This window comes from Orcinus orca, chromosome 2, assembly GCF_937001465.1.
Source record: "Orcinus orca chromosome 2, mOrcOrc1.1, whole genome shotgun sequence".
NCBI lineage: Eukaryota > Metazoa > Chordata > Mammalia > Artiodactyla > Delphinidae > Orcinus > Orcinus orca.
In genome coordinates this window covers 170003135-170023265 of record NC_064560.1, presented here as the reverse complement: position 1 = coordinate 170023265, position 20131 = coordinate 170003135, and the positions used below count along the sequence as shown (strand labels likewise).

At 41.1% G+C, this 20131-nt stretch overlaps 2 protein-coding genes across 5 annotated transcripts in view; both read left to right on the top strand.

The window, feature by feature from the left end:
- The window catches only part of LOC105747719 (synaptojanin-2-binding protein), a 169915-nt gene that overhangs the window by 66078 nt on the left and 83706 nt on the right, over positions 1-20131 (top strand). The gene's annotated exons all lie outside the window — the stretch shown is intronic.
- The window catches only part of LOC101290084 (cytochrome c oxidase assembly protein COX16 homolog, mitochondrial), a 159606-nt gene continuing 154995 nt past the window's right edge, over positions 15521-20131 (top strand). For both annotated transcript variants that reach the window (XM_049706225.1, XM_049706224.1), the window contains exon 1: positions 15521-15785. In XM_049706225.1, the coding sequence (XP_049562182.1) occupies positions 15531-15785 (255 nt within the window). In that variant the 5' untranslated portion in view covers positions 15521-15530. The remainder of the gene's footprint in view (positions 15786-20131) is intronic.

Genomic DNA, 20131 nt, shown 5'->3' with positions numbered 1-20131 from the left:
AACATACAGGAAAAACAGGAGACTCTCTATATTGTTTGTTAAAAATTTTGCATCTTTATCCTCGAGGAGTCTGAGACCTCTCAGGCCAAGATTGTTGCACAAGTCCATTCCAGTTACCATTGCCCAAGCAAGGGAGTTCCAGGAGTCTGGCAAGAGTATCACCTGGGTTCCAAAGGTAATCCTCCAAGCCTCTACTGAGGAATAGCAGCCTTAACTCCCCTGCTACTCCGGGTCAATGACTCCATCCATAATGGTGACTCCTGCTCTCACAAGCTAGTCTTTGGACATATGATGACTGAGGGGCCTTGATGGCCACTGTACCTTGCAGTTCCATGGCATTCATGCTGTATCCCTGGCAAAAGTGCATTCTCTGTAGACCAAGACCTACCTACAGCCCTGGAGAATACACAGTTGCTGGGAGGACAAGCAGAAAAACCACCAGTGGATCATTAAGAGTCATGGTAAGTAGGGCCACCCAACTTCTACTCCTTGCTTCCCGGTCCCATATATTCCTCATAATGGATATACAGTACCATGTAGCAGTCTTTGATTGAACATACACACTGTACCCTGAAGGATGGCACTCTATCCTTCCAGGATATTGTTTCTGAGCTGATGTTTCGGCCGTGCCTTCAGTAGCTCATTGCAGTGCAGTGTGCGGGTGGTTGCCAGTGAATATTTGATGTGGTGCAAACAATGGATTCCATTGGGATCCATTCCTTTACCTCATTCACTGAAGGCTGAGGTCTCTGTTCACATCCTAAGCCACGTGGGATTCCATGGTTAAAGATCACACATTTCATAAGCAAGCCCCCAATACTGATGCTGGCTGTGGCTCTGCAGGCACAAAAGGCTACTTATCACATCTAGAATTGCTATCTATTCTTGCGAGGACCAAATGCTGGCCCTTCCAGATTGGAAGGGGCCCACGGTAGTTGACTTCCCACCAATTAACTGCTAGGTCTTCTTGAGAAATAATGACTTCTCAGGACTTCAGCAATGATCTTTGTTGTTGGCAAGTTGGACATTTAGAGACGGTAGTACCTGGACTGACTTTCTTGGCAAGTGGGAGTCTATGCTATTGAGCTCAGTGTAGCCACTACCTCTGCCACCATGGCCACTCTGTTCATGTGCCCATTGTGCCAGTTCCATGGTGGGTCAACGGTGAAGATTGTCTAATGTTGATTGGCCGAGTCATTTTCTCTGCCTGGTTGTTCAAGACCTTTTCCAGGATGGATGCTTCTTGATAGGCATGAACCTGTGTTACAAAAATCCAATCAAAAATGGGCAGAAGACCAACATGGACATTTCTCCATAGAAGACATGCAGATGGCCAACAGGCACATGAAAAGATGCTCAACATCACTAATTATTAGAGAAATGCAAGTCAAAACCACAGTGAGGTATCACCTCACAAATGTCAGAATAGCTATATCAAAAATCTGCACATTATAAATGCTGGAGAAGATGTGGGAGAAACAGAACTCTCGTACACTATTAATGGAATGTAAATTGGTGCAGTCACCATGGAAAGCAGTATGGATGTTCCTTAAAAATCTAAAAATAGGGCTCCCCTGGTGGCGCAGTTGTTGAGAGTCCGCCTGCCAATGCAGGGGACACGGGTTTGTGCCCCAGTCTGGGAATATCCCACATGCCGCAGAGCAGCTGGGCCCATGAGCCATGGCCTCTGAGCCTGCGCATCCGGAGCCTGTTGCTCCACAACGGGAGAGGCCACAACAGTGAGAGGCCTGCGTACTGAAAAAAAAAAAAAAAATAGAACTACCATAAGATTCAGCAATTCCACTCCTGGGTATATACCCGCAAAAACCAAAAACACTAAGTCAAAAATATACACTCAACCCAATGTTCATAGCAGCACTATTTACAATAGCCAAGACATGGAAACAACCCATGTGCCCATCTACAGATAATTGGTTTAAGAAGATGTAATATATATATATATACACACACACACACACACACACACACACACACACACACACACACACGTGCACACACTGGAATCGTAGTCAGCCATAAAAAATGAAATACTGCCATTTGCAACAACATGGATGGAACTAAAGAATATCACACTAAGTACATCAGACAGAGAAAGACAAATGTTATATGATATCACTTATACGTGGAGTCTAAAAAATAATACAAATGAATCTATATACAAAACAGAAACAGACTCACAGACATAGAAAACAAATGTACGGTTACCAAAGGGGGAAGGGTGGGAATAGGGGGATAAATTAGGAGTTTGGGATTAAGAGATACAAACTGCTGTACACAAAATAGATAAACAAAAAGGATTTATTGTATAGCACAGGGAAATCTATTCAATATCTCCTAAAAACCTATAATGGAAAATAATCTGCACTGTATAGCGATAGAGAGATACAGTTATAGAGAGATATATATCTGAATCATTTTGCTATACAAATGAAACTAATACAATATTGTAAATCAACTATACTTAAAAAAGAAAATCTTCACACTTCCTGACTAAAGCTATATGAGCAGCCACAGAGCTCTATCGCAGAACACCTTTTCTCTGATGCTCTAGTCCTTTTTATTCCAGGCCCTGACCAGCTCATCAGGCTCTTCGCCACCTGAAGTAGTCTAATTAGAAACCTTCCACGTAGGGTAGACAATCAAGGTACTAGGCATAAAACTGCCCAATAATATGATTTTTTATTTCTCTCTTTTTAGAGTCATCCTTGAAGAGGAGTGTTATGCAGTCATCTTCCATGTTTGGTTTGAACCCACATACCAAGCCTACCCATCCATACACCAAAGTCAGGCATTTTATTCCTCATTTAGCTGACTGAACAAAACCCCCATGTGGGCATATATGGAAGGTGAGTGAAGTGACTGGTGAAACCATGGTGAGTGATATGATGACTTCAAATACCTGCTCATACAACGTACACATGTCTTCTCCTCTTGTATGAGCTTGGTATTGGATGTTCTATTTTGAGTTTTCTGTGAATTGCTGCCAGATCCATCTGATTTTATGGATTGCCAGGCCCAGAGAAACCTAGCTGATACACAATGATTCAGGACACGTGCTCATATGGGGCCACATGGACTAAAAGCTCACTTTGCTCAGGTTCCCCTAACGCACTGAGAGCTGTTTCTCCATAGTCTCCATGACATAGATGGCATGGCCTTGTTTCAAAACCCTATGGCCTACGTTGTGATTCTCCTTTGGGGCCTGCCACAGATTCCACACCACATCTTTACCCCTACCACCAGTTTCCCACAGGGTCAAAGACATCAGCCGTGCCAGACATTATGGCTCAAATTATGGCTTCTGCTTACACAGGCTAGCAAGAAAGCAAGGCCCTTTCTTGCCTTGTGTTCCCACTTCATTATCATCCAGCTCGTATTCATAGGTGTGAAATGTTTGCTTCAATAACCCAAAGCGACATATATATCAGCCATCACATTCCTTGTGGTAGGGAAGGCACCATGAAGCAATTTCCCTTAAACTCGGGGTATGCCTGAACATGACCTACACCACTGTAACCCTAAATACTCCAGTAATGTGAACTGTCCCTGAATCTTTGTAAGGTTTATCTCTTAAGCTTGGAGTGTGTATCTCCTTATAAGACCTCTAATGAACTAACCAACTCATGTTCACCTGGTCCCATCAGCATGATGCTCTTGATATAATGAATCAGTACGATGTCTTCTGCAGGTTCTGAGACTCTAGATCTGTTCAGATAATATTATGCCAGATGCAAGAAGGTGAACATGGCCCTGGAGGCAAGTACACAAATATGATTATCCATGCCACATGAATGCTACCTTTTTTTTAATACTCTTTTCTGTTCAAAATAGAAATTAACAAGTTTACCAAATCAATGGCTGCATGCCAGGCACCTGAGGTCATTTAAATATCCTCTAGGAATGATAGTATTTCTGATCCAGCAGCCACAATGAGACATTCTCTTTGGGAGAGTTGGTTGTCTACAATCACTCATTAGGATTGATTAGGTTTCTGTTAGGGCCAGACTGGTGATTTCAATGGAGATATGATATGTACAACCACTGCTGCCTCTTTTTGTCTTTAATGGTGACCCTTGTGTCCATCTTCCCACCGTGAACACAATATTGACTTCGATTCACTATCTTGGCCAGGGCCAGAAGGATGTTTAAGAGGCTTCCACCCGCACAGTGACGATGATAGCTCTTATTCCACATGCCAAGGACCTTAGAAGGACATTATCCCCACTGCCTAAGATACCAATCCCAATTATATACCTGGGGACTTGGAGGCAATGACCACTGGTTTGGACTGCAGACCACTGAACACATTGTAAAATGTATGCCAGCTAGGACTCCACTTATTTCCTGATGTCATAAGCTCCCACTATTTCAGGGTCCATGAAAATGCTTTGGAGTCTGAGCAGCAATATCAGTGAAGACACTGTGTCCAATAATCTTCTCAATTCTAGTTGTTTCTCTATCCCTACCATATTGTCTCCCAAGGAAATGGTTGTAGGTTTCTTGGGGAAAGGACTGGGAGAATCACTACATAATCTATTTGTCATGATGTTAATATGTCCTTCCTCCTAGGAGCACAGTGATCTCTTTAGTCAACAGATTCTGTATTTGAAAATTAGCTTTGCCACATGAACTGAGCAGGCATCACTATTTTTTTTTTTTCTTGGTGCAACCATTCTCAGTCTCCTGCTCCTCCCACTTTGCCTTCTTCTGATTATAGATGTTAAGCAGCACTCTCTTTGGCTACTCATCTGTTTGTCTTAGAATGACATTGTCTGTTAGCACCTCAGAAGTCCTTAGGTAAAAGATAAATCACTTCAGCAGCCCCTCCAATATTGGCAATTTTGATGCTAATTCTGATCTCGTAGTTTCAGGCTCTTAAGTGCAGCCCCTGACCTCTGTTACTTGGGAGAACTCATTATCCTCAGAGCTCTTAACAAACACTGGTCTGTGACAATGTATCATCAGACTGTTCTACAGATGAGGGACTCAACTGAACTCCTTAAAGATGATGTTGCCCCTTGCACCAGTACATTTTAAATAATTTGTATTGATGTATGATTGACATATAACATTCTATTAGTTTCAGGTTTACAACATCACTAATCATTAGGGATATTCCACACTTGTCAGAATGGCTATCATCAAAAAGACAACAAATAACAAGTGTTGGCAAGATGTGGAGAAAAGGGAACCCTCACGTCCTGTTGGTGGGAGTGTAAATTGGTGCAGCCACTATGGAAAAGAGTATGGAGGTTCTTCAAAAAATGAAAAATAGGACTACCATACAATCCAGCAGTTCCCTTCCTGGTTACTTTTCCAAAGAAAATGAAAATACTAATTTGAAAAGATATATATACCCCAATGTTCATTGCAGCATTATTTACAACAGCCAAGATATGGGAGCAACCTAAGGGTCCATCCATAGATGAATAGAAAAAGACGATGTGATATATATGTGTGTGTGTATATATATATATATATATATATATATATGTGTGTGTGTGTGTGTGTGTGTGTGTGTGTATATGTGTGTATTTATATATATATTGGTATTTATGTATAGGTATATATATATATGTGGTATGTATTTTATATATATATACACACAATACAATATATCTATAAAGTAAAATATTACTCAGCCATAAAAAAGAATGAAATATTGTCATTTGTGGCAACATGAATGGGCTTAGGGGGTATTATGCTCAATGAAATAAGTCAACCAGAGAAAGACAAACATTATATGATTTCACTTTTATGTGAAATCTAAAAATCAAGACAGGGCTTCCCTGTTGGCACAGTGGTTAAGAATCCGTCTGCCAATGCAGGGGACATGGGTTCGAGCCTTGGTCTGGGAAGATCCAACATGTCGCAGAGCAACTAATACCGTGTGTCACAACTACTGAGCCTGCGCTCCAGAGCCCACAAGCCACAACTACTGAAGCCCACATGCCACAGCTACTAAAGCCTGCGTGTCTAGATCCTATGCTCTGCAACAAAGAAAAGCCATCACAATGAGAAGCCCACGCACTGCAATGAAGAGTAGCCCCTGCCCGCTGCAACTAGAGAAAGCCCGTGCACAGCAATGAAGACCCAATGCAGCCAAAAATAAAAATAAATACAATAAATAAATTTATTTAAAAAATAAAAATCAAGACAAATGAACAAACATAACAAAATAGAAACATAGTCATAGATACAGAGAACAGATGGTTGCCAGAGGGGAGGCAGGGGAGGAGAGATTGAGAGGTAGAAACTTCCAGTTACAGAATTAATGAGTCATGGGTATGACATGTACTCTGTGGAGTATATAGTCAATAATCATGTAATGTCTTTGTATGGTGACAGAAGGTAAGTAGACTTACCATGGTGATCATTTTGAAATGTATAGAAATATGGAATCACTGTGCTATATACCAGGAACTAATATAGCGTTGTTGGTCAATTATACCTCAAAACAAACAGACAAACAAAGAAACAAACTCACAGAACACGAGATCAGATTTGTGCTTACCGCAGGCAGGGTTGTGGGGAGGGATGAAGGTAGTCACAAAGTACAAACTTCCAGTTTTACAATAAGTAAATCCAGGATTGTAGTGTACCACAGGATAAATATAATTAACACTGCTGTGTCTTATATATGAAAGTCGTTAAGAGAGTAAATCCCGAGGTCTCATCACAAGGAAAATATAATTTTTTCTAATTGCTTAATATTGTATCTTTACGAGATGGATGTTTACTAAACTTATTGTGGTAATCATTTCATGATGTAAGTTACATCATTATGCTGTACACTTATACAGTGCTGTATGTCAATTACATCTCAATAAACTTGGAGGAAAACATTGTAATTAAAAAATATAAAATAAAAATTGTATAGATAAAACTTTAAAAAAATTAAAAATAAAGTGAAGGAGGCTCACCTGCTTATATTAAAGCATCAGCCTGAGGGGCAGGCATCTAATTTAACACATACATCCGGGAGCCTGCTGGAATACTCTCCAGCGACAGAGACTGGCGGGTGCCGTCTTTGCACTCTCCCTTTGCCATGCTCCAGAGCACGCGTTTCTCCTGGAAGGGACCTTTTCCATGCGTCTGCTGCCCAGATCTTTGCGGCTGCTGCCAAAGGCGTGCATCTTAACTGCCTGGCTCTGGAGGCCAGGGGAGTTTGCGTTCCTGTCCCGTGGGACTGTAATAACTGATGTCACCTAGAAAGGAGTTCATACCCCTCTGCCTGGCACCCAGATATTTGTGGCTGCTGCCAGGAGACACCTCTACATTGCCTGGCTCTGGAGGACAGTGGGGCCTATGATCTTGGGTCCCACAGGATTGTAGCCAAGAGAGAAAGAGTTCTTAAACAGCTACCGCCCCCAGGACACAGCAAAAGGCAACAGACCCAAATGCTTGGTCTTTCTGTGAAGGAAGCCTATTAGCTAACCATCATGACTGCGATCTGAGGGGCAGGCCTCTAACTAAACATTCATCTAAGGGCTGACTCTAATCCTTTTCAGAGACCTTGGAGGGCGGGCACTGTCTTAAAGCTGTCCCTCTGCTACACTCCAGTGCACCAGTGTCTCCTGGAGGGGAGTTTTACTCCACCACACGGCTGGTGACTTAGTTTTTTATGTCTGGTGGCCTGGTTTTTGCAGCTGCCACCCATGGGACACCCCTTGTTCACCTGGCTCTGGGGGACAGTGAGGGGGTGGGGTGGCTTGTATTCCCATCTCTCCCCTGCTTAGAAATCCCCTAGAAGTTTCCAGCTCCCCTTTAACATCTAGCTTCTCCACCCATCAGTCCATTCTAATACCAACTACTTACTCATTTATGCTTCTTTTCAAATTTTCCTTATTTTCTCATTGTCACTCTAGACTCCAATCCTTCCTCTTGGGTTTCTAAATTTTCCCTGGGCATCCACTCTGGGGCTCCACAAAAAGTGATACTTTTTTGTTTGAGGGATACCCAACATATGTAGACAGTAAAGGGCTTTGCACCTAGGGAGGACATAAAGGACAAGCCATAAGAACTCAAATTCTTCCAGAAACCTTCAAAGAACTGGCAAAGGAAGTTGATATCAGGTCGGTGATGATACAGTGTCGGGGAAAAGGCTCTTGAATCCATGAAATGGTAAATTCCTTTAAGGAACCAGTAAAAGTACCTATATAATAGTCCCTAAGAAGATCTTAATAGAGGAGGAATAAAATTTTGCACTAGACTTTCTTAAAATTAATTAATTAGTTAATTAATTTTTGGCTGCATTGGGTCTTTGTTGCTGTGCGTTGCTTTACTTGCGGTGACATGGGCTATTCTTTCGTTGTGGTGGCAGCCTTGTCATTGTGGTGGCTTCTCTTGTTGCGGAGCGCAGGCTCTAGGTGTGCGGGCTTAGTAGTTGTGGCTCACGGGCTCTAGAGTGCAGGCTCAGTAGTTGTGGCGTGCGGGCTTAGTTGCTCCCCGGCATGTGGGATCTTCCCGGACCAGGGATCGAATTCGTGTCCCTTGCATTGGCCAGAGGATTCTTAACAGCTGCGCCACCAGGGAAGCCCCTGAACTAGACTTTTGCAAGATATGGTTTGGCTCAATTAACGTGAATGTTTCCTCCTGTGTCACAGCCAACTGCCTAGTTCTTCTTAATGGTAAATTTCCAATTTCCATAGTAATTGTTATGTTCGACTTTTAAATGATCATTTATGTTTTATCACCAAAACATCAATTTATCTAGCTGTTCAATTGATTTACTGTAATAGACTATAACTTGAAATTCTCATGTACTCATTTTTATTTTCTTTGACACGTTTTTATTTTCTGCCTCATCCCTAACATTAATTTGTTTCCCTTAATCTATTAATTGATTCTTTGTACTAACCAGCTTTTGGTTTTCTTGATCCATTCTTCTGGTTTTGTTTGTTTTCCATTTCTTTTATCTTAGCTTTTCTTTTGACTAATTCTCTCTTTATACTTTCTCTTGGTTCTTCTTTTTCTTTTTTTGTAAGTCGGATATTTATTTTCTGTCATCTTAAATAATAGATTTCATATGAAAATTTTTTCCTTTTTATTACTTGCCACATAACTTATAATTTCTATTTTGATACCCTTTTTGATTTGGGGGGTTATGCAAAGTAGTATTACTAATAGTGTTATAGATCTTAAAAGTTCTCAACACAAGGAAAAATATTGTACCTATATGAGGTGATGAATGTTAATTTATTGTGGTTATCATTTCACAATATATATGTATATCCAGTTATGTTGTTCACATTAATCTTATATAATGTTATGTGTCAATTTATCTCAATAAAACTGAAAAAAAATTAAATTAAAAAAGTGTTACATGATGTTGAAGTGGCACTTTAGTAAGCAGATTTACTTTTGAGGTGTCAAGTTCTATTTTTATTGGATGTGCATTGTGTTTTGTTGTATAGGAAACTTTATAGTACAATGATATTTGACTTTTTTTTTAACCGGAGCAACAGATGTCACTCAAGCACTTAAAACACACATACAGATAGGCCATTTTTAAAAATAGTTATTTATTTATTTTTGGCTGTGTTGGGTCTTCGCTTCTGTGCGAGGGCTTTCTCCAGTTGCGGCGAGTGGGGTCCACTCTTCATCGCGGTGCACAGGCCTCTCACTGTCACGGCCTCTCCCGTTGTGGAGCACAGGCTCCAGACGCGCAGGCTCAGTAGTTGTGACTCACGGGCTTAGTTGCTCCGCGGCATGTGGGATCTTCCCAGACCAGGGCTCGAACCCGTGTCCCCTGCATTGGCAGGCAGATTCTCCACCACTGCGCCACCAGGGAAGCCCACAGATAGGCCATTTTTTTTTAATGGTTTCCTTTCCAAAAAGTTTATCTTTAGATTAAAATACACTTTACTTGCCCTGGATTCAAAGATTTGTCTTTACATTTCTAAATATGTTTTTCTGCAAAGGTTTGTAAACATAAATTTCAATAGATAAAATCCTGTTTCACCATTGACTTATATCATAAAAGCACACATTCACCTGCTCAGAAAGGAAGCCCTGGTTAGCTTAATTGACAGTATTCAGAAAGCTTTCAATGGGCTTTATAGTCCCATGGCAATTGGAAAGTTAGAATTTTCCTGATTTTCTCTACTTCATGAAACTTGTTTTTAATCAACGTAGTAAGTGTACTTCAAGACAATGCAATTAACTTTGAATTTTTTTGCTTTCACTAATCTGTACAGAAGAGATCTCTAGCACTTTTGTATAGAAGAGTTACCTTTGATTCTCTGCAAAGTGTTATGCAGCAGATTTTTGCTTGGTTTAGGAATCAGTAATGGGGGATTCTTCACTGTATAGCATGGTATGGGAAACTCTTGCCACCTTTCCAGTTGCCATTTCATTTGTTTTTCCAAAAAGTATGAATTATGGTTTAGGACTATGAAAAAAGTCATGGAGGACAGAAATGTATTAGACACAGTCCCATTCATCTCGTAGCCTATACTCTATAAAAAGTAATAAGACAACTACATGAATAATTCTAAAACTGGATTGTTAATGATCACTATCAGGAGAAATGTGCAATAAAGGCAAAACAGTGAATTTCCTAATTGAATAATGTCAAGGACTAATTTTAAGTGGTTAGAAATTGGACTGAATTGGAAACTGAGTAGCCAACTCTCTAGTTCTAGCTATAGAAATTAGTTAGAATGGAGGGAAAGACTCCTTACCCCCTCCAAAAGGAGATCTTTGTGGAATGTTGACTTTGAGGTGTTAGAAAACCATTTAGGCTACTAGAAATGTAGCAGAAGTCATGCACACTGTGATAAAATTTGAAGCCAAGGTGAAAGTTCAGTTTACCCAGCAAAGAGGATACAGCAATAGTTCTCATAGTGTAGTCCCTGGACCACCACCACCAGCAGCAGCATCTGGAAGCTTGTTAGAAAACCCAGTTTTTCAGGTCCCATTCCAGATCTACTGAATCAGAAACCTTGGGATGGAACACAGCAATCTGTGTTTTGATAAAGTCTCCAGGGGATCCTGTGCACACTACAGTTTGAGAGTCACTGGGACAAATAAAAAAAATGGAAGAGAGCTAAAGACCCCAGTTGAAGGTTTATAAGGCTGCAGAAGACAAAAGGAAGTCTCAAAGTTGGAGAGGATCCATGGGAGCCAAACATTCATGGAAGCCATGGGAGGAGAGAATTTCAAGAAGGAGATAGTCAGTATTGTCAAATGTTATAGGAAGTTTAGTTCAAGTTGGGGCATTTGTACTAGTTCACAAATAGTACAGATGTGAACTGTTGTGCAAGCTTCTTAACCTTTCTGAGCCTCAATGTGTGCACCTGTAAAATGAGTCTGGAATCATGCTCTTCCAAAATTTTAAGATTTTTAGTGAATTAAATTATATACTAGATGTCAATTATGAAACCAGATGATTCATGAAGTAATCTTTCTGTACCATAGCCATTAAATTTGGCCATAGTTCTAAAACCTAACTTTGGTATTAAAGCTCTCAAGATTGGTGATTTTTTTTTTTTTTTTTTTTTTTTTTGCGGTACGTGGACCTCTCACTGTTGTGGCCTCTCCCGTTGCGGAGCACAGGCTCCAGACGCGCAGGCTCAGCGGCCATGGCTCACGGGCTTAGTCGCTCCACGGCATGTGGGATCTTCCCAGACCAGGGCACGAACCCGCATCCACTGCATCGGCAGGCGGACTCTCAACCATTGTGCCACCAGGGAAGCCCCTTGGATTGGTGATTTTGATAACAACACTCCCATATACTTGCATGAGTTAAGTGATGGTAGAGCAGATACTGGAGGATTATGTAACTTGGCTAGATATCAAGAACATACTAGTGCTGAGGGACTGGCATGGACGGTGGAGATGCCTTGTTTTCTGGATGTAAATTTTTATAAACTGCCACGTGGAAGCGTGACAGTTAAGATGGCTGGGTTAACTATTTTTCTGTTTATTAACACTAGAAACACACAGTTGAGATTTGAGTCATATTTATGGGAAAGCAACAGAAGCCATACTGATGAGTTATTTTGTGTTTTTTGTGAGAATTGTAAAATGATGACAAATATCACTTTGATTTAACAGATAGATGTACTAAGGTATACAGTAGTGATGCTTAAAGTGAGAATATATATTATTTGTTAGGTGCTTAAATTTTTCACTGCCCCAAATTTTGTTTCATGAAAATCTTCCAGCATACTTGTAATTCTTACTATTTATTTGCTCCTTCAAGATCATTTCAAGGTTCTTAATAAGTGCTTATTTGGATGATGGAATGAATGGGAGACTGAAGACCTATATTCTCTTAAATTGAATATATGCTTTATCTGATAAGGATAACAGATTATTAGCTATGGCATTACCTAGAATACATGTATATGATTTAATCCATTATTGACTATTAGCTGAGTGCCAGCCTTTATTGGAGTCAGATCCATAAGGTGACATTTTATGTAGTGAAAAGGTAAGTAAAGGTCTGGACTTTTAGAACAGTTCCCTCGGCATTTAAGATATGAGGAAAAGTTGGAGAAGGAATACACTTGACTAACCTGGATGCTGTATGAGTTCTGAAGTATCAAAAGAAGTGACTAAGGCGAGAGGCAATGCCATATACAAATTCTTGCACACTTCACAATACATTCTCTAATAAATCCTATGGCCCTATATGTTTCTGTCTCTGCACAGAGATAAGTTAAACAAACAAACATACAACAAAAAATGTAAGCCAAACAATTCAAAATAAAATACAAAGGAATCACAGCACTGAAGGAGACTATTCATAAACCTTAGCAACCCTGTTCACAAGACCATCTCTGCAATCCTAAATTCTCCTGTATTCTACAACTGCTCCAGGCTCTTTCCCATGAATCCAAATAATTTCCTCCCAGCAACTATGTAGTGTGACTTAACCTCTCAGGCTAAGTCTTCCCACCTTTCTTACTGCTCCAGTCCCCAGGTTTGCAAGGTGTCTCTTTTTTGGAGAGATTGGGATTGGGGAAGATTGGAAGAATAGGGGTAAGGGAAGGGATTAGCAGTCTTACTTTAATAAACCTTACGCTGATCACTTTATAATCTTCCTGGTTCAGTTCAGGTGATGCTCTGGGGGAGGGTGTTGATACATTTGCTCAGCCCCAAAACTCAAAACAAAACCCCAAAGTTCAAATTCAAACCCTGAACTATTCTTTCCACTCTCCTTTTTTTCATCTTTCTTATATACTGTTTGGACAACAATGACTTTGTACACCAAAACCGACAATACAGTGTGATAGAGCTCTGTGATATATTTTAGTCAAAGACTAGTGGAGCTCTGAAGAGGAAATAATTTACATTGCCTGTGGAGTAAGGGAGGCTTCAAGAACCTGGTGTCCCTAAAGCTGCATCTGGAAGATGTGGAAGTTCATGCAATACTCACGGAGTTAATATCTCCTCCAGGATGGAGCATGGAGTGAATGAAGAACAGTTGCCGTAAAGGCAGGCCAAAGTAATATTACAAACACCCTTCAATTACTTGCTAAGAAAAATTGGAGTGACTACTGTAGGCAGAAAAAAAAAAAGAGAATCTCATCATTATTTATGTCTCTTAGATAACTGTCAGCAGTGTGGGAGATAGACTTGAGTTCATAATTAAGGTTTTGGTTTTGTTTTTTAAGTTTTTTGGCCGCACCCATGGCATGTGGGATCTCAGTTCCTCCCCACCAGGGATCAAACTGTCGCCCTCTGCATTGGAAGTGCAGAGTCTTAACCACTGGTCTGCCGGGAAAGTCCCCCTATAATTAAGTTTTTTGTTTGTTTGTGTTGCTCTTTTAGACCCGGTGGGCCTAGATATGAGTGTTAACTAGATCAGCCTAAAGGCAGGAAGGAGATCAGGAATTTCTTTTCTACAGACACTTACGGGCGAATTTAATAGATAGAAAGGTGATAAGGGATTAAACCAGAAATATTTCAGTGGCAACAGAGAGACAGGGATAGATGGAAAGATTTCAGGGATAGCATGAGTCTTATGTCACCTGCTCTCTATACTATTATGTGATCTCAAACACTTGACAGTTGAGGCTTCCTCTGACTCACCCTGGCAAATGGCACACGTGGGGGGCTGTTTGCCAAGCTACCTGTGGTTCATTTGCTGCCCATTAGATTGCCAGCCTCTTTATGACAGGGATCATCTTTTCACCTCTGTGTTCCTCGAGGTTCCTAATGACCTACAGAAAGGTGTGCTGAATGGTTGGTGACTGAGTGGAAACTAGACATTCATAAATGACTGAAGATTACAGGCTATCTGGCAGTAAAAGCACTAGCATTAAAGGTTCACTGATACCAAGACATTACATCAATTACCATTCAACCTAAACTCTCATAGCACTTTTCCCCCCTATTTTTATTAAGATGGTGAACTACCTGATCTCAGGGAGGCAGCAGTGAGGGGTGGTGTGAAGCAAGATCTTAATTCCCTGCCCAGGAACTGAACCTGGGTAGCCTGGATGAAAACCAGGAATCCTGGCCACCACGCCCCTGGTTCTTACCCCCAGTGAAAAATGCATTTCTCATGGAGACAAAACCTGTAAAAATAGGTACAAGTTTATTATTAGAGACACAGCACAAAAACAAGTGGGAGCGCACAGAGGAAGTTTGGTTAGTTAAGATAGAAGCAAGGCAGAGATGCACACCTGGAGAGAAAGGGTGTGGGCAGCCTCCCTAATGAGGAGGAGCCCAGGAAAGAGGCAGTTAAGTCATTTATACAGGGAGGTTCTTCCAGGTCTTTGTTTACCTTTGGCCAATTATCTGATTTCTTTTTTCACACCTGACCTGCCCTAGGACCCTCCCCAACATAAGTGGGCAACTTTTTTCCGAGATGGATTACAGCCCAGAGGCCTATGGGATGGCCTTAGCATCACATATTATGGGATAGTGTCCCCTCCTTTTTAACCCCCAAGGAGCCTTTCTGCACATGTGCAATGTCTCCCTTGCCCCAAGGATGGGAAATGTATGACTTCTTGATCTTTTAACAGGGTTTAGCCTCTCTCTGTCCCTGCCATAAAAGTGTCCAATGTCCAGTTATCTACTCTATTCCTGTTGTTGTTTCTTATATTGAAGTGCAGATCTCGAAATATAGACAGGAGTCTGGTCATAAATATGTAGTCTGGGGCCCGTTTGTCTTTTGCCTCAGGAATTGCAAACAGGGGGCTGGTAATGAATGTCCGGCCTGGAGCTCATCTTCTTACCCCAGGAGGTGTGAACAGGAGGCCAGTTGTAAATGCCTAGCCTGGAGCCCATCTATCTCCTGCCTCATCCTTATCCCACACGTAACTATAGAGGCTAGAGTACTGGCTTCAAAGTAACTTTTTCAAACCTGATTTTATTGAGCTGATTTTATGTGCCAGGGACTGTTCTAAGAAGAGACCCACAACACAGGAGGTACAGGTTTCTATATCCTTTGACGGTTACTACAAACACGACTTAAGTCCCTAAGTCCCGATTGCAAACCAGCTTGCCGGACCAAACCTCTGACCCTCGAATTTCTGGGGGTAAGCGTGAGTATGTTACTACGGATCGATTGCTTTTGCCTGGCGGAGACCTATCTGGAAGGGCCCTGCACTGGGAAGGCAAAGGAAAGGAGGTCAGTCAAGGACCGTACTCCTCAGGAGGGACCCAGAGCCACTGAGATTAGGGAAGCCAAGCTGGCCTGTTTGGCTGGGCATCCAAGCGGGTCGGAGAGTTCAGTCATGTTCGCCCACGCGGTGACGCGCGCCCTGCGCAAGAATAAGACCCTTCGCTACGGAGTTCCCACGTTGGTGAGCGCCGTGAGAAAAAGTGGGGGAGGGATTCCGGAAGGGGTGGGACCACAAGTCTGGCTGGAAGGAGAGTTCTGTGAAACTGTAGCGCGTGCGACCCAGAACCGCAGTCTGGGCTAGGAAGGGCCTGGCGTTTAGGCGGTCCTAGTCTCCTAGTCTCTCCCCGCGCTGGTAGTGGGATCTCGAGTCCCCCTTTTACCTCTTTGGTAGTTACCTGGATGTGCTTCTGAGAGTGATGTCAGAACCAAATTTTAACCCAAGTCTGGGTGATTACTAACCTTCCATTCTACCCCGCTCCGCGCCCGCCCGCCCCCAGCTACAGCTTGACGATACTCTGCATCATTGGAACTAGTTGTATTTACTTAATTTAACTGTATAATTTCGGGCATCTTCAGGTGTCAGCTTATTAGTTTGTGAACTGGCTTAATTCTTCCAGGGTTGTGATGAGTTAAATAAATCCTTGTGAATTGAACGAAGCACGTTGTAGCAGCCCTCAAAACATGGTCGCTGAATTATAGTTGATATTTTTAAAGCACGTTGAAAGTAGTTTTGGTGTCTATTTCTTTGCATCTGTTCCTACGCGGAGTTCCCAGAAGGTTGCATTCGTCTTGAAATTTAGATTGTTGTTGGCTTAACACACCACCAACCCGAGTGGGAATCCAGCGAGACCACTCCGTTTCTTTTCAGTTTGACCTTGGCAAGTTACTTTGCTTCAGCAAGCCTTGATGTCATAGTAAATCAAACAATTTAAATAAAAAGCATGTGGACAAAGTCCACTTTCTTTTAAATAGTTTATGACTTTGGTATGGATTTGGTACAGGTGAAGTTACTAGCTTTTGCATTTAAGCAGGACTAAAGGAAAGAAGTGACCTTAGAAAAGTAATGAGTTTTTTTACTCATCTTTGATGAATGCGGATTTCTTGCTCATCTTCGGAAACTCCTTTTTATCTTTCTAAAAGTTTAAAGAAAGCTATAAGACAATGTAGCTGGTGGGGAATGTGTAAAAACTATCCTCCCTGTAGATTCCCCTGCCACAAAATAGAGATCCATTCAAAAATACTGTGATTGTAGTCACTACCTTGAGGTCACCTGCATGTCCCACTGGAAGACAGTTTGATTTTGTTTCTTATCTTTCAAAATCATCAAAGCTAAGCTCTTAAAACCAGTAGTATTAAAGTACCTTCTAAGGTTTCCCTCATTTGTTTTATTTCATGGAGTGGAGACTACCACAGTAGACTTCTTCCCAAATGTATTTCTCTATACTGATCTCTGTGTCTATATTGGACCTGTACTATACTGGACCTAGGTCTGTGCTGTTTCAAAATATGGGTCCTAGACATATAACTACTTTTGTAGAGGAAAATGTTGAATTCAGTACTCTAAAACCCAATACTACTAGAAAGACCTCAAAAGATACATCTCTTCATCATGTATCAGTCAAATATTCCATAATTACTGTAGTATACTACTATACTTCAAGTTGAAATTATTTCCTCTCTTAGATAAATGTTAATGCTTGCTTCATAAGAATCTTTATTCAGCAACATACAGAAGAGAACTTAGAGTACCAGGTACAGGCCAATAATACTGTCCTTCCCTGCTCTCCCAAACCACTTGAAAAATAGAATATATTTGTTGTCTCCCAAACCACTTGAAAAAGAGAGTATATTTGTTGTTTCAGTTTCCACACTGCGCATTTAGTCGGCAGAATTTACCTTTCTAATCTGACCAGTGACTACTGGTTTCTACATTCTAATAAATGAGCCCATTTAATGTTTTCTGTTCAGTTGTTTTTAGTTTATTCAGTGTTATGCAACTATCACCACAGTCTAATTTTAGAACATTTTCATCACCCTAAGAGAAACACCATACTCACTAGTAGCCACTTCCTGTTGTCCCCTACCCTTCTCCCATCCTAGTTAACCACTAATCTACTTTTGTCTATAGATTTCATAGAATAATACAACTTATGGTCTTTTGTGACTGACTTTGTTCACTTAGCATAATGTTTTCAAGGTTCACTCATGTAACATGTATCAAAACCTCATTCCTTTTAATGGCTAAATAATATTCCATCAGTTGGAATATTTATTTTTCATTGATGAACATTTAGGTTGTTTTCATTTCTTGGCTATTATGAATGATGCTGCTATGAACATTCATGTACGGATTTTTGTATGGATGTGTTTTCATTTCTGTTGAGTAAATACCTAGTAGTAGAAATGCTGGGTCATATGGTAACTCCATGTTTAACATTTTGAGGAACTGCCAAGCTATTTCCCAAAAACTACGTCATTTTACGTTCCCACCAGCAATATATGAGGCTTCTGATTTTTCCATTCTTGCCAACAGTTTTCATTGTCCACTTTTTTTTTTAAATTAAACCCTTACTAGTGGGTGTGAAGTGGTATCTCACTGTGGTTTTGATTTGCATTTCCCTAATGACTAATGATGCAGGACATTCGTTCATACAGTGGATTATTGTTTATCTGTATACCTTCTTTGGGGAAATGTCTATTCAAGTCCTTTGCCCATTTTTAAATGGGGCTGTTTTTGTTTTTATTGGGCAGAGGTTTTCTTAAACACCTGGAAGCAGTAAGTTTCCCAGTGTTTGTCAAGGGGCTCTGTGTGCTTGATTGGGTATGCCTTCAGTACGCAGGCAGGTTACACTTCGCCTTAAGCTGTTACTTCTTGCTTGCTCAGAGCCTCAAGGTTAGCCACAGGTGAGTGTTTAGGGCCTTCTCAGATCTCTCCTGAGCTTACGCGCTGCTCTGGGCACGTGGACAGTTCTGCTCATGTGCATGTCCTTCCAGAGTGTCAGGAATATGTTTGAGCTTTTCAGAGTCCGCTATGGACACCTTATGCCTCATATTTTCCTTTGAGTTTTTTGGTTAGACTATTCCTTGCCCTGTTTTCTACCACCTCAGGCAGTATGATGTTAAACAATGGCCTCTGAATTTTTTCAGCAAACACTTCCAGGGAGAAGTCTGTTTGCACTAGTTGAGCTCCAAGTCAGGAAAACTAAAGACAGCCTTGTGAGTGGGTCTTCCAGGGAACCACCAGACTGGTCAAATAATGAAAATTCTCAGGGAATAAGACTTCAAGGAGCTCCACCCCATTATGCCCCTTCCAGCGGTTACTGCTTTATATCATGATTTTAGACTGCTGGTTTTCATGTTTACCAAGGAGTGTGGGTCGAGTCGTGGGAACAGGTAGGCTAAAAATGCCACCAAGCTTTCTGCTTTAACCGAGATTCAGTCATTCTCCTTACATAAATGTTCCCAACATCACTGCAGGCCTTTTTTAATTTCCAAAGTTCTGAAAAAATAGATTTGACAACTTTTGCCAGTATTTTCATTGCGTTAATGGAGAAGGTTTTGGAGATTCTTACTCTGCCATTTCACTGATGTCACTTTTTTTGTTTTTGGGGGGGCTCTGGTGAGATTTTTCTAAATTTTCATTTGTTTATTGCTCTTTGAGGCAATTTTATGATGGTTCCTTTAAAATCTTTGCTAATGTCACTCGATAGTCTTTCCTAATTCAAGTTGCTGTTTCCTGATTCTTGTAACAAGTGAATGTTTATTTTATCTTGGACATTCTGTATAGTATGTTAGGAAACTTTATATTCTCTTTAGGTCTTCTACTTTAGCAGCGGTCACCATGCTTGCATTAACCTTGTGGATAGAAGTTAATGTAGGTAAAGTAGATCACTGTGCCCTGGGGGTACTCCAAGTTCAGAGGGTTGGGGTGTACAGGAGGGACCAATACAGGAGACTGAGAAGGGTTCTCAGTGAGGTAAAAGGAAAACCAGGTTTAAGGGAAGAGAAGGAAAATGTGATCAACGGTGTCCAATTTTGCTCATGAAATAAGATGAGAACAGAGAGCTAAACGTTGCATTTAGTAACATGGATGTCAGTGATGGTTGGAATGGATCTGAGAGAAAGTGGAAAGAGCAGCAAGCACAGACAGCTTGTTTGAGAAATTTTACTGCAGGTGAGAACAAAGAAACGGGATAAGAACATGGGGAAGTAAGGTCTAGAGAAATTTGGTAATAAGATGGGAGAAATGATAGCATTTTTTATGATGAATCATGCAGTGTGGTGAGCAAGATTTTTGATGAATCACTGCCCTTCAGTATATAAGATGGTTGGGATCTAGTGCAGAAATGAAGATATTTAGCTAGGAGTGTAGATACCATGGTAATGAGTGGTCGGTAGTACAGTGCCATGTTGACACTAACTATGTAGCATTAGTACAGACTTCATAGATTAAGTGCACAGTTCTCCATAAAACTCCCCTCATCAGACACCAGCTGAAAGCTGTGCGATATTAGGCCACCTGTGCTT